This window comes from Phragmites australis, chromosome 3, assembly GCF_958298935.1.
Source record: "Phragmites australis chromosome 3, lpPhrAust1.1, whole genome shotgun sequence".
Taxonomy (NCBI): domain Eukaryota; kingdom Viridiplantae; phylum Streptophyta; class Magnoliopsida; order Poales; family Poaceae; genus Phragmites; species Phragmites australis.
Genome location: NC_084923.1, coordinates 1,600,728 through 1,613,221, shown reverse-complemented (window position 1 = coordinate 1,613,221; position 12,494 = coordinate 1,600,728). Strand labels below are relative to the sequence as shown.

Genomic DNA, 12,494 nt, shown 5'->3' with positions numbered 1-12,494 from the left:
TGGTTTGGTTTGGTCTGGTCTTTCACGCGTCGGTCAGCATGGGCTTTTCTCGTGGGCGGGCGGGTTTGTGGTGGGCTTAATGGGAATTTGGAACAGTTTGGCCCGGATAGTTATTTTCCATTTATCAGATTTCTTTTTGGTGTTAATTCTTCTTTGAACAACTAAAAAAATATCTTTTTCCCTAAAAAAAGCTAAAAATCTTCTTTGAAGGATTTTCGTTGCCAATTACACTTTCCATAGGCGTGTACATCATGAATAAAGTTAATACGAGTTACTTCAGAAATAATTGGTTCCTTCATGCAGATTATATGATTGTTAAATGTATGGTACATGAAGCATCTATCAGTTAGTAGTCATTGACTTATTGCCCAATTTTGTCAGTGGGAAATCTTTGGTGCAAACGTGCAAGCAACTAATGTTATCCATCCGATCGCTATCCAAAGGTTACAGTTGATCCCATTAGTGGAGTTGATTTACAGAAAACCCTCATGCGACGATAAAATATCATGAAATAACCCCTTAGCTGGTGGGACGTTGAGATCAACCGCAGCCTTCAAAATGGATCAGATAGACGGTATTAACTATTTACACGTTTGTATCCCTTTGCTTGTTTATACCAAAAATTTTCACTTTTGTCGAATACTGACTTTCGTCAAGGCACCTAATTAAGGGCTTGTTTGTTTTAGCTTTAGATTATGAGAATTTAGTTCAATTCGTAGAATCCGTGGAAACTCTTTTCTATAAGATTGTGGATGATTGGATATCGTAATACAACGTGAATTGTGGATTATGAAAATTAGCTTTTAGATTGTGACCGTTTTTTTTTTTCTGTTTTTGAGCTAGAATTCATAATCATAATAAAAAATAAAAAGGGCCTAAAGCAACAACAACAAGCAAAGATTCTGAAGAATACTAAATGAAACATGATGACACGGCTTGATTAGAACTTAAAATACAATTACATGGACCATGGCAGGTGCATGCATGCGCGTCATTATCATAGGAAGTTTCTTTCTCCTTTTTCTTTTCTCAAAACCCTGATCCGCGTTCAACTTTTCACACTTTTCCCTGGCCTCCTCGGCTCCATTCCAGTAATCTGTCTAGTTTTCAGACATTGTTTAATTGTTACTCTATGCGAGTTGTACGATCTCTTAATATAGTCTTATGACCAAACCGAAGAATGTTCAACTGATAAGACGAGAGCATCAATCCATGTCTCTTTCAGTTCCCCTCTGAGAATTCTGCAGCCCTGCTTTGTTTAGCCCGTTACTTTGTGCGATATTTGGCTGCGTGTGACCACTTGAGAAGAAGAGAAGGCCAAAGTTTTGTTCCCATGCGAACAGTCGTGCAGGCTGCGAAGCACAAAAAAAGATCAACGAGCAGAGTGTCCATGATGCAGAGTGCAGGGACAGAAGATAACACTTTGAAGCATTGTTCAGGAACGATTCTCAAGTTTTTGGCTGCTGTAACATGCGTGACCTTCAGGAGATTCAGAGAATCTAACAAAAGCAATAGTACGTGACTCGGATTGCACAAGCGGTGCAGCAGCAGCTCATCGTCCATCGCCGATGCTCAGCTGGGAGAAGACCTTGCTGTTGGCGACGCCCACGTCTGTGACGTCCGTCTCGTCCATCGTCAGGAAGCTGGTCGACGACGGCCAGCGCGGCACGACCACGTCCTCGGGGAACTGCGTGGCCGCGGCGCCGCTGTCCTCGAACGCGTCCCGCCTCACGTGCGTCTCCTGCAGCTGCAGGCAGTATTCCAGGTTCCACAGCACGTCGCTCATGGACGGCCGGTCCAGGCCGTAGTCCGCCAGGCACTTCGCCGCCGTCTCCGCGAACTTGCGCAGCGAGTTCTCGTTCACCTGCCTGACGATTCTCTGGTCCGCGATCTTGTCCAGCTGCCCCTTCTGCTGCCACTTCACGGCCCACTCGCCGAGATTGATCTGGTCGCGATCCAGGCCCTGGTCGATCACCGGCCGCGCGCACAGCACCTCGAACAGCACCACGCCGAAGGAGTACACGTCCGACCGGTCCGTCAGGTACTGCGTCTTGAAGTACTCTGGATCCAGGTACCCGAAGCTGCCCTTCACCGCCGTGCTCACGTGCGTCTCTCCGAACGACGGGCCGATGCGCGACAGCCCGAAGTCGGCAACCTTGGCGATGAAGCCGTCGCCGAGGAGGATGTTGGTCGACTTCACGTCGCGGTGAATGATGTTCTCCGAGTAGCCGGTGTGCAGGTAGTGCAGGCCCCTCGCCGCGCCGATGCAAATCTCAAGCCGCTGCTTCCACGACAGCGGCGGCTCCTCGGAGCCGTACAGGTGGCTCCGCAGCGTGCCCTTCTCCATGTACTCGTACACGAGTATCATCTCCGCCTGCTCGTTGCAGTAGCCGATGAGCGACACGAGGTGGCGGTGCCGGATGCGGGACAACACCACGATCTCCGTCTGGAACTCCGGGAGCCCCTGCTTCGACGCGCGCATGGCGCGCTTCACCGCGACGCGCGTGCCGTCGCGGAGCACGCCCCGGTAGACGTTGCCGAACCCACCAACGCCGATCAGGTTGCGCTCGTGGAAGTTGTCCGTGGCCGCCTTGAGCTCCTCCAGCGAGATATGGAGCTTCGTGCTGACCCTCTGCATCGCGTCAGTCGTGCCCTCGTCGGACAAGCTCGGTTGCTCAACCAAGCCGGCGGGGACAGCCTGCGTCCTCGGCGGCAGTGTGCTCTCCTTCTCCTCCGGCGCGGGCTGCAGGATCCGCCGTCTCCTACGCAGAATAACGAACAAGCAGAGCACCGCGCACGCAAGAACAGAGGCGCCGAGCACGGCCGAGAGCGCGATGATCAAAACTCTCTTCCTTCTAGCACGTGACCCGGCAGTCGAGCTCAAATTGGCGCGTCGTAGCTTCATGATCTCCAGTCCATTCAGAAAGCCAGATTCACCAATGCTGACGGTGAGGTTCCCGGCGATTGGCGCCGTGGCCGCGTAGTCTATGTACAATGCCTGGTTCGACTGCGTTTCAAGTTGTTTCGGCGTGAGGTTTTGGGTAGCAATGGCTTGCCCGACAAAGACGTTGAACACGATGCCTACTCCGACGACGGAACTCAGCAGCTCGTAGTCGCAGAAGTGGAGGCGGACGAGGTAGTTGGACCCCGGTTCCGCCGGCAAGGTCCATGTCACGTTGAAAATCCCCGGTGTGAGGTCCGTGGAGCCGGCCGCCGACAAGTTCGCCGTGCGCTGCGTCTTGTAGACGATGTCCGGCGCCACCTCCCTGGTGTAACCAAGCGACGGGTCGTAGAAGATTGGGCTGCTCGTTTTGTTCACCGCCGAGAGCCCCGCGGGGCCGTAGAGGAAGGGGTCGTCGGGGAGCCATGTCCGCCATAGCGTGTCGTTCTCCTTGGTCACCTTGGGCCCGCCCACGTTGAGGCGGTACACCGTCTCCAGCGCCTGCTGCTGCCACAGGACTATGTTGTCGCCCGCCGCCGCGCCCACCTGCGTCACCGTGCGGTTCCACAGCAGCTCCGCTGGAGCCGGGAACAGCTCGATGGCGTTGACGAACGCGGCCGAGTCGGTGTCCGGAGTAAACGTGATGCCGAAGTCCTCGGAGCTGCCTGCCGGGACGAAGAACTCCTTGACCGCGCCGGCGCTCGGCGGCGAGAAAGAGGACAGTACGGTGTACTCGTCAAGAACAGAGACCGTGAAGCGCGCGGACGAGATGCTCACGGAGGATTGTGAGGCGGCGAAAGGGAAGAAGTGGAGGCGGAGGACGAGGAACGCGGTCTGCCCGGCGGAGGCGGGGAAAGTAAGCCTGTAGGAGAAGGCGGAGCTGGAGGCGCGCGCGGCGGCATAGAGAGGGGAGGCGGGGTTGGAGTTGGCGTTCGCCACAGCCGGGACGAGCGAGGAGGTCAATAACGGGGCGTCCGGTGTGAAGATGCGGGCTGGGGAGTCGGACGGGAAGGAAACATTGGAGGTGGCGCCGCAGGCGAGGAAGAAGGAGAAAGCAGGGGAGAAGGCGGCGAGGGCGGTGGACGGGAGGAAGGAGACGAGGAGGATGACGACGAGGACAGCCATTGAGGTGGTAGTGGAGGCTTGCCTGCCTGTGCCGCGTGCAGGGTGGTAGACGGCCATGTAGGGGATAAGTGCGGTGGTGGTGGTGGTGGTGGTGGTGGTGGAGGCAAGACTGAGGAGTGGTGTGTGGACTCGGGCACGGGGAAAGTGGACTTGGAAGGTGGGAGAAGAGAACGACACGGTGACTCGAGTGGAGTGGAGTCGACGGATACTGGTTGGGTCATCCCAAATTCCTTGACTTCCACTGGCCACCCATGTGTTCCATTCGGCTGAAAAAGTAAGCTTATTGTAGATTTTTGTTCTCTTCTTCGGGGAGAGGGAAAGAGTAGTTTCCTTGATTGTGATCATTGTTTTATTTGTCATTCACGATATGATATCAGTATGCGGTGATGCGTGAGGAACTGTCCTCTGAAAAAAATAGCCTAATCGTATAGCCGTCCAATACAAAACTTAGCACCAAGATTTCTACTGTAACCACCTGGTTGCGCCATTTTACGAGGACATGTCCAGTTCATAGCCACACTTTGCCAACACATGTCTTTTTTTTGATAGAAGTCTAAAAATGATATTTTGATATATCTTATGCACTTTGTTCTATTAGAGTGTATCTAGTTGTGATTGCACTCACTTTTCCCCCAGCAGTAAAAGGAGTAGCAAGTTTGAACCTAATTATCAAAGATAATTTAACATGTTTTCTGGTTTGGAAACAGGATAAAAACTTGAGAAAGACAGCAAAGATAAGCATTTTCCTCTGCGTAGGAAACTGAGAAGAGCAAAAAATAATTACATAGTTGCTCATGCCGTCATGCAGATTTGGTGTCAATGCCGATAGTTTGCTATCAGGTGCCGTCTCCAGCTCGCCTGACGCGAATGGAAAAGCTGCGGGAAAGCGGGTCGTGGAACGCGAATCCTTGGGATGCGAACATTGAGGTCCAAATCACAAGTCTTGCTTCTGACCCGACCTGTTCCAGCCTCCATCTGCATCTAGTAGGCTCTTTCGGCCCAGGAGACTTCAGCATCTCTGGGCTCGGGGCCGAAAAATCATAGGATCACTCGATCTGTGCGTCCTCTCCTCTCAAAAGAGAAATAAAACGAAAAAAAGAGGTCCATCTGTGCAAGAAACTACAGTAGCATTTTCGCATGACATAACAGAGAATGAGGTGCAGCTCCCATTACATCTTACACCCAGGGTTAAAAATGCGACGGCAACGGTCCAAAAATCGTGATTACCGACCTTCCCACTGCGGCTCGGTTTCAAAAATCGTTCGGTTACCGAATTTGAATTCAAAAAATTCAAACCGATTTTGAAAAAAATAAAAAAATCCAAAAAAAATCTGATAAAAAACTTAGAGGTAATTTCAAAGTATCTGTGAAAACCAAACTTGAAACAAATATTGTTTGGACATCCAAATTGATTGGCAAACTTCGGACATATTTGTAATGGGCTCGTTTCTGTTCTGGGCCAAATGAACAGTGGACTATGGCCCATTTACAGCCCACGGCGAATGGATAAGGTGGCGTCCGATTGGAGCGTCCTGCAGCGCTACACTTTTCCCACCGCAAATCCATAAGCTCCACGAGCGGCGCCGGCGACTTCCCGATCCAATCCGCCGAAGGACGGCGCAAATCCGGTGGTCAAGCAACGGTTATCGACGGTGTATACTCAGTTACCGATCGAATTAATTCTGTAACCGACCTGCGGCCCAGCTCGTCCGCGGATTTTGGCGCATGCTCGGTAACCGCTTCAACCCCGTCGGTAACCGCTTCATTTTGCGCGATTTATGCAGTGTAACGGTCGGTAACCGCTGTAGTTAGCGCGATTTTAGCATTTTAACGGTCGGTATCATGTTATTTTGACGATGCATTGCGTTATTAGTTCAGTTGTGAACTGTGTAGTAGTTTTTTTGTGTGTAAAATGCATTGTTCGGTGATGAGTTCGGGTGATTCGTTGGGTTATAGACCTTATTACATTGAATTGTCCATGTACATGTGAATGATGGTAATATTTGTGCTACATAATCGGTTATTTAGGTGTATATGATGCTAATATTCGGTCAAATAAGTTTATTAGTTGGGTAAGCATTGATAATTTTTGTTCAATTGAGTTGGGTAACGATTTGAACACATGTGGGCATATGTATTAGTAGGCTAACCTTTGAGATTTCTTCTTCCTACCGAGAAATTACAAACTAATCGATGACAGATAAAGATGTGGTGTGGCAGCATGGGGACAATTTGGCCCCGTGTTTTAGGTGTAATTATTGCAATAAGGCGAACAGAGGCGGTGGTGCCACAAGGTTAAAAGAACATTTGGCAGGACGCGGATCAAATATTGTACACTGTGATAGGGTGCCTCCAGATGTACGCGATTATTTCAGACGTGAGCTGGATAGGGCAAAAGATAAGAGGAAGGGAAAGGCAGACGAGAGGGTTCGGAGGCAAGAATCAGCTAGAGTTCAAGTAGATTTGACAAAGCGACAATGAGGACACGGAAGAGGAACAGGTGCAGCGTGCCATAGGTCAATCGAGGGATGAGGCCAAACATCTGTCGTCCCTCCTGTGCAATTCACTGGTGAGAGTCAGTTTTCGCATGCCACGCAAGATCAGGATCACGGTGCTCCATCCTCACCAAGGCATATAACACATGGTGGCCACGATGGACCACAAGATAGTGCGAGCTATTCCAGCAGCTATGGCATATAGAGTAGTTCTGGATCGTATCCGTACCACTATCCTGCTCCTGATGCTCATTCAGAGCCTTCTATTCAGTGGGTCTATGAGTGGCAAGACCCTGAGTTTTATGCCACTTTGCAAAGACAATGGTCAACCACTTCTACATGGACAGTACAAATATGGGCTGAGTTTAAAGCAGAATTACTATTGACACGACGATTAATGCTAATGTCCACCGATGAGTACAATATGACCGAATGTAATCGGCCCCCAAGCTAGTGGTTCTAAGGGTGATGCAAATTTACTTTCGAAGGTCATGATAATTCCATATATATTTATTAATTTCAGGCGCTGCATATGTAATATACGCATATATTCGAAACAATAATTATATGTTCATGCTTGAATTGCTATTACTATCTGTTTGTTACCTTCGAAACATAAAAAATTAGCAAAGGTCATGCCAAAATTTTATATGATATTAGAAAACATATCATGGTTATATACTATTTTTCCTCATGATTTAGTGGGCAATTATTTGTTTATTATGATTTTTCAACTTAATTATCGATAATGCATCCACACATGTCGGTAATCGCTAAAAATCGATCGGTTATCGTATCAATTTGGTCGGTTTTTGACCTGTCGGTAACCGCCCAAACCGCTCGATTTATCGAGCAAATCGCTCGGTAACCGGTCCAAACCGACCGGTTACCGAGAGGGAAAAACACGATTTTTTTGCAAAAATTTAAAATTTGTCGAATGAATTTTCTCCGAATTTTTTAAATTTTTAATCGATAACCGTGATTACCGTGAGATTTCGGTTATCGCCTGAGGTCGGTTCGTGAACCTTGCTTACACCTAAAGTTACAGCTATATCGGTGTAGTGACATCCACGTACTGGACTACTGGTCGAACCGAGAGCCCCGCCGCAACGGGCTGCCCTGCCCCCTGATCCGACCTGCCCGTTTCACAAAAAAAAGTCTGCGCCATGATCTGTGGATCTCAACTGGACAAGCTTGGCCATTCCTTGCGCCATCTGCTCGCTCCCATTTTGTTGTATTAATTAGAAGGAAAAAAAAAGCCCGACGAGCTGGTTACAAACAATTACAACAAGAGGTGACGACCCAAAAGGCCCCACAAGGCCTATGGGCTCGTGATGGTTAAGACCAACGAGCATGAGTAGTACCGTATCGATCGAGACATGCGGAAGGAGCAGGCCTATCTAAACTCTGGCGAACTCGCCGTCTCTGCAGACACCCACGTCGACGGTCATCGTCCGGCCCTTCCCGCTCCTCGGCGACGACACCACCCTGCAGCAATTCCTCCTCGGAGACTGCACGATACAACTAGTCAGATCGAACGGATAAACCAAGTCGTGTGTGCACGAACCAACCAGCAATAATGAATGGTACGCTGCTTTTTGAGAAACGAAACGACACGGCGGCGTGGACTGAAATAATAAACTGAGACCGACGTGCATGCGTACCCGTTTCCAGAGGTCGGGGTCGGGCTTCTTGAGCACGACGATGCGATCCAGCAGCGCGGCGGGGTCGGGGATGCGCCACCGGCACGCCGTGGGCGCCATGCTGTTTCGCTCGTACTCGGTCACCGTCGTGTTGCGCCGCCGGTCCAGCCGCGACTGCCGCATGTAGTACACCTGCGGCTTCTGGCACGGCTGCCGCGCCACGGGCCGCGTGTTGAACGCGTACGCCGTGTAGTCGGCGCGCCGGTACCAGTTGAGGAACGTCCGCATCGGCGTCTCCATCTCCCGCGGCGACAGCACCCCGCGGATCACCACCACTGCGAACCCCCACGACACCGACACCGTCCACTCCTTGTCGCCGTCGTAGCACACCGACTGCTGCGCCACGGCCGCCGAGTCCAGCGCCACGGGCCCCGCGAACAGCCGCCGCAGCGCCCGCGTCCGCGACTTCACAGTCGGGAACACGGGCTGCAAAAAGTCGAAGTGGTGCAGCGTCACCAGCGGCGTCACGGGGTGCGCGCCCAGGAGGCCAAGCACGTCGCCCCACAGGTCGCACTGGTGGAACCCGAGGTGGCGTGCCAGCGGCACGCCCAGCTCCGACATGCACGCGTGGATGCGGTCGTCGCTGCCGTACAGCGCGGGGTACCGGTGGATGCAACCGTCCTGCATGCCCGCCAGCTGCTCGGCCAGTGCGCGGCTGATGGCGAACCCGCCGCCGCCGAAGGCCATGCCGTAGGAGAAGATGAGGTTCTGGATGTGACTCTCCGAGGGGTTCCCGATGTAGTAAGGTTGCGTGTGGTCGTACCGCGACAGCACGTCCACCAGGTTGTCCGGGAAGAACACGGTGTCGTCGTCGCCCATGACGAACCACCGGACGCCGGGGAGACCCAGCCGGAAGCTCTCCGAGACGATGCGCGAGATCCGCAGCGCCGAGCGACTGCCGGCGCCGTGCGTGTAGGGAAACTTGGACGTATCCGCGCTGATCTTGATGCCGGGCAGCCCCGTGGAGGCATTCCTGGAGTAGAACTCCTCCACTGGCTTGTCCAGCCACACGAACCCGCGCATCTGCCCCGGACGCCACCACACTCTGATGTACTCTCTCCGGCTCTTCCACAGCGACGACGACGCGCCAATGCCGAACACAATGTGGCGCAGCCCGGTGGGCGCGGCGTCCGCGGACGGCTTGGGCTTCGACCGCGCCACCGGCGGCGAAACCATCAACGTGGTCGAGGAAGAGCTGTGATTATTCTTCTTGCCATCCGCCGCGGCCGCGAGACGAGCAACGGCATTGGCGGCGCTGCTGTCGGGCGGGCACGGGAGGGAGTAGAACGGGGACACGGCAAGCGCGACCACGTACAGCACCAGAACGGGCAGGAGTATGTAGAGGAGGAGGGTGTAGAGGAAGAAGGAAGTCCTGGACTTGGGCACCTGCTTGCCGGCGGCGGAGTGCGTGACAATGGCGCCTCCTCCTTTCATGCCAAATCAAGGTCTGCATGCGGTAGGGCCAGGGCTGATGGGTGGCAAAAGGAGCAGCGATCACCAGTGATGGCATGGCTTAATATAGCTGCTGCTCGCGCAGTGAGTGTTGCTTGTTCGTTCGTTGCAGTCTACGTGTTTGTGGCCAAAGTCTGAGAAGGACAGGTGTTGCGCGGCGACTGCACTGCAGCATCTGTAGGGAGCACAAGAGGGATCATCCCAACGAATTGGGGTACCTGAATTTAATTCTACTATAAATAGCCTGGTCAATGACCAAATCGCCTTTGTAGGATCGTTCGTTCCTTCTCGCCATGTGTTCGTTTTCCGGGTCCTGTTTTCCACACTGCACTTTTAGTGTTTTTTTTTTACGATTACAAGTGACACATACGCATATATACTGCTATTCATACACATCATATTTACACATACTGAGTATACCCTATCACACGGCTTGTTAACCTCGCATGCACCAAACTTTGATGATTGGCACCTTGTTTGCCTAAATTTGGTGTGATTAAGTCACTTCCGTCCTGCTAATATACCACCAAACCTGCCAGTTTAAACCCACAAAGCCGAACCAAGTAATCCTATTGCTACATTAATTTTCAAGTTCACTGACCTTAGTATCACCGGCATTGCTAGCGCACAGGGGTGAGAGTGGTACGTACAGATAAAATCCAACCGACTCCTGCTATTCAGCGTGTGCGACTAAGCTAACGCACGAACCACTCCGACAACCTCCGCTTTTTTCATTTTTGGAAAAAAAATTCACTCACACGTTTTTCCATTTTTAGAAAAAATTTCACGAGAAAAATTTAATTAAAAAATTGAGAAAAAGTTTGCACAAAAAAGTTTTACTCAAAAGTTTTCAAGAAATATTAACGAGAAAAGTTTTGCTAAAAAATTTTGAGAAAAATTTACGTGGACCCATGCTACATTCGCCCACGACTTGGGTTCTAGCGGTCAAGCGCGGAACACGATTTGAGTCCTGCTATTACCACCTGACTACCTCTTTTCTTTCTGTTTTTGGAAAAAAAATTCCTCCCGAGTTTTCTCCTTTTTAAAAAAGTTTGGACCAGAAAAGTTCGACTCAAACAAGTTTTTTTTTTAAGTTTGCATGAGAAAAAAATTGCTCAAAAGTTTTGACCAAAAAATTAAGGAGAAAACTCAAAAGTTCTGGGCAAAAGTTTAGTACAAATTTTATATGGATACTACAATCATCCACAATTTAGGCACCAGGGTCACGCGTAGAATAGGGTTTTCTAATTCAACTCGATGTATCGTCGAATCTTGTTAGATAAGGATATAATATGGGTTTTTTTTATATCTGAATGGATCCGGAAGTTTTATATATGGATAGTTGCGTCCGACATGGTCTTTCAATAATCCAGGAGAGATACGGATTATATGATTATTTGACTGCATAATTTGGGGTAGGGGTAGAAACGGCTCAGCTCGGTTCGAACGAGCTCGGCTGTGAGTGAGGCGAGCTAGGCTCATCTCAGTCAGCTTTCCGAGCTGAAAATCAGGTTTGACACGGGCTCAGTGGAAACTTGACACTAAAAGTACATCTAGACTCTTTAAGTGGGTTTTGGCTTATTGATGACAAAACGATTAAGGATCTAATATGTTTATCTAAGTCATGAACAGATCTAAGTCTAAATTAAGAAGACATATGACGTTTGATGCCCTTCGAAAAGAAAGGAGAAGCAACGAGCAGTACTCAATAGGATTTAAATTTCTCTATTTTTGAAATCGAGTCTAGGATAGCTGCTCTATTAAGAGGGTTGCATTTGATTGCTTGTTTAGTATCTCAATGCTCAAGATATCTTTTAGAATCAATAAGTTGAGAGACACACTCACCCACGAACATCGGGATGTTAGACAAAAGTTCACTGAGTCCGAAGTCTCTGGTGTTCAATGGATACTCCGGTACTCAGTATTCAGTTCGGAGTCTCCGAGTCAGACTCCGGCAGAGGGTGCTCGGTTCCGTTTTATTTTTAATTGTCCGGAGTCTCCGATGTTCACCGAATACTCTGGTAGTTGGTGAGATTTAAGGCCGGAGTCTCCGAGGGAGACTCCGCCAGATGTCGATCGGTTAGGCATTTATTTTTGTTGAAAAAGACCGGAGTCTCCGGTGTTCACCGGATACTCTGGTAGGAGAAAATGTTTTTATCGGAGTCTCCGAGGGAGACTCCGGCAAGGGTGGCTCGGTTAATATTTATTCTTTTGATAAAAAGACCGAAGTCTCCGGTGTTCACCGGATACTTCGGTAACTGGAGAAGCTGGAGGGTCCGACAAGTCTCCGGACTTAGTCTGAGTGATAGCCTTGTCAGGACTGAAGACTCCGGTGTTCACCGGAGACTTCGGTAACTTAACAGAATTGTAACGGCTAGTTCTGACACGTTCTGTGACCGTTTTGACGCCGTTTTTGGAATTAAGACAAGATACTCCGGTGTTCACTGGATACTCCAGGTTAGGTCTGTCAGAACAGTAACGGCTAGTTTTTGAGAGATGGCTATATATACTTCCACACCCCATGGCATTAAATGCTTGCTATTGCTGCTGAACTCTACACTCCCAGAGCATTCCAAGAGCATTCAAAATCCCTCCAACCAACTCTAGTGCTAAGTTTTGCAAAAATTTAGTGAGTTTGAGTTTGGAGTGAGATTAAGGTACTTGAGCATTGAGTTCTTCATCGAGCATTCGCTGTGATCTTTTCTCTTGAAGCTTTATACTTTTAGACGGCAAGACGTCGCCCGTAGAGCACACAATCTTTATGGAGTACCACAGGAA

At 50.1% G+C, this 12,494-nt stretch overlaps 2 protein-coding genes across 2 annotated transcripts; both read right to left on the bottom strand.

Moving 5' to 3' along the window:
- Window positions 1-882: 882 nt before the first annotated feature.
- On the bottom strand, window positions 883-4,322 carry LOC133911460 (probable receptor-like protein kinase At5g24010). The gene has a single exon (XM_062353705.1). It carries the CDS (start codon window positions 4,121-4,123, stop codon window positions 1,553-1,555), a length of 2,571 nt encoding a protein of 856 aa, XP_062209689.1. The 5' UTR covers window positions 4,124-4,322; the 3' UTR covers window positions 883-1,552.
- Window positions 4,323-7,961: 3,639 nt separating this feature from the next.
- Window positions 7,962-9,892, bottom strand: LOC133911461 (uncharacterized). The gene is made up of 2 exons (XM_062353706.1): window positions 8,226-9,892; window positions 7,962-8,072 (listed from the first exon to the last, which is right to left on the bottom strand). Exons 1-2 carry the CDS (start codon window positions 9,696-9,698, stop codon window positions 7,962-7,964), a joined length of 1,584 nt encoding a protein of 527 aa, XP_062209690.1. The 5' UTR covers window positions 9,699-9,892.
- Window positions 9,893-12,494: the final 2,602 nt, after the last annotated feature.

What these genes read in the sequence shown, in the direction of transcription:
- LOC133911461 (XM_062353706.1), bottom strand. Translation starts at nt 9,698, where the DNA reads ATGAAAGGAGGAGGCGCCATTGTCACGCACTCCGCCGCCGGCAAGCAG. An exon ending in ACCCCGACCTCTGGAAACGG is followed by an intron (nt 8,073 to 8,225) that starts GTACGCATGCAC and finishes TGTATCGTGCAG; the next exon opens with TCTCCGAGGAGGAATTGCTG.
- LOC133911460 (XM_062353705.1), bottom strand. Translation starts at nt 4,123, where the DNA reads ATGGCCGTCTACCACCCTGCACGCGGCACAGGCAGGCAAGCCTCCACT.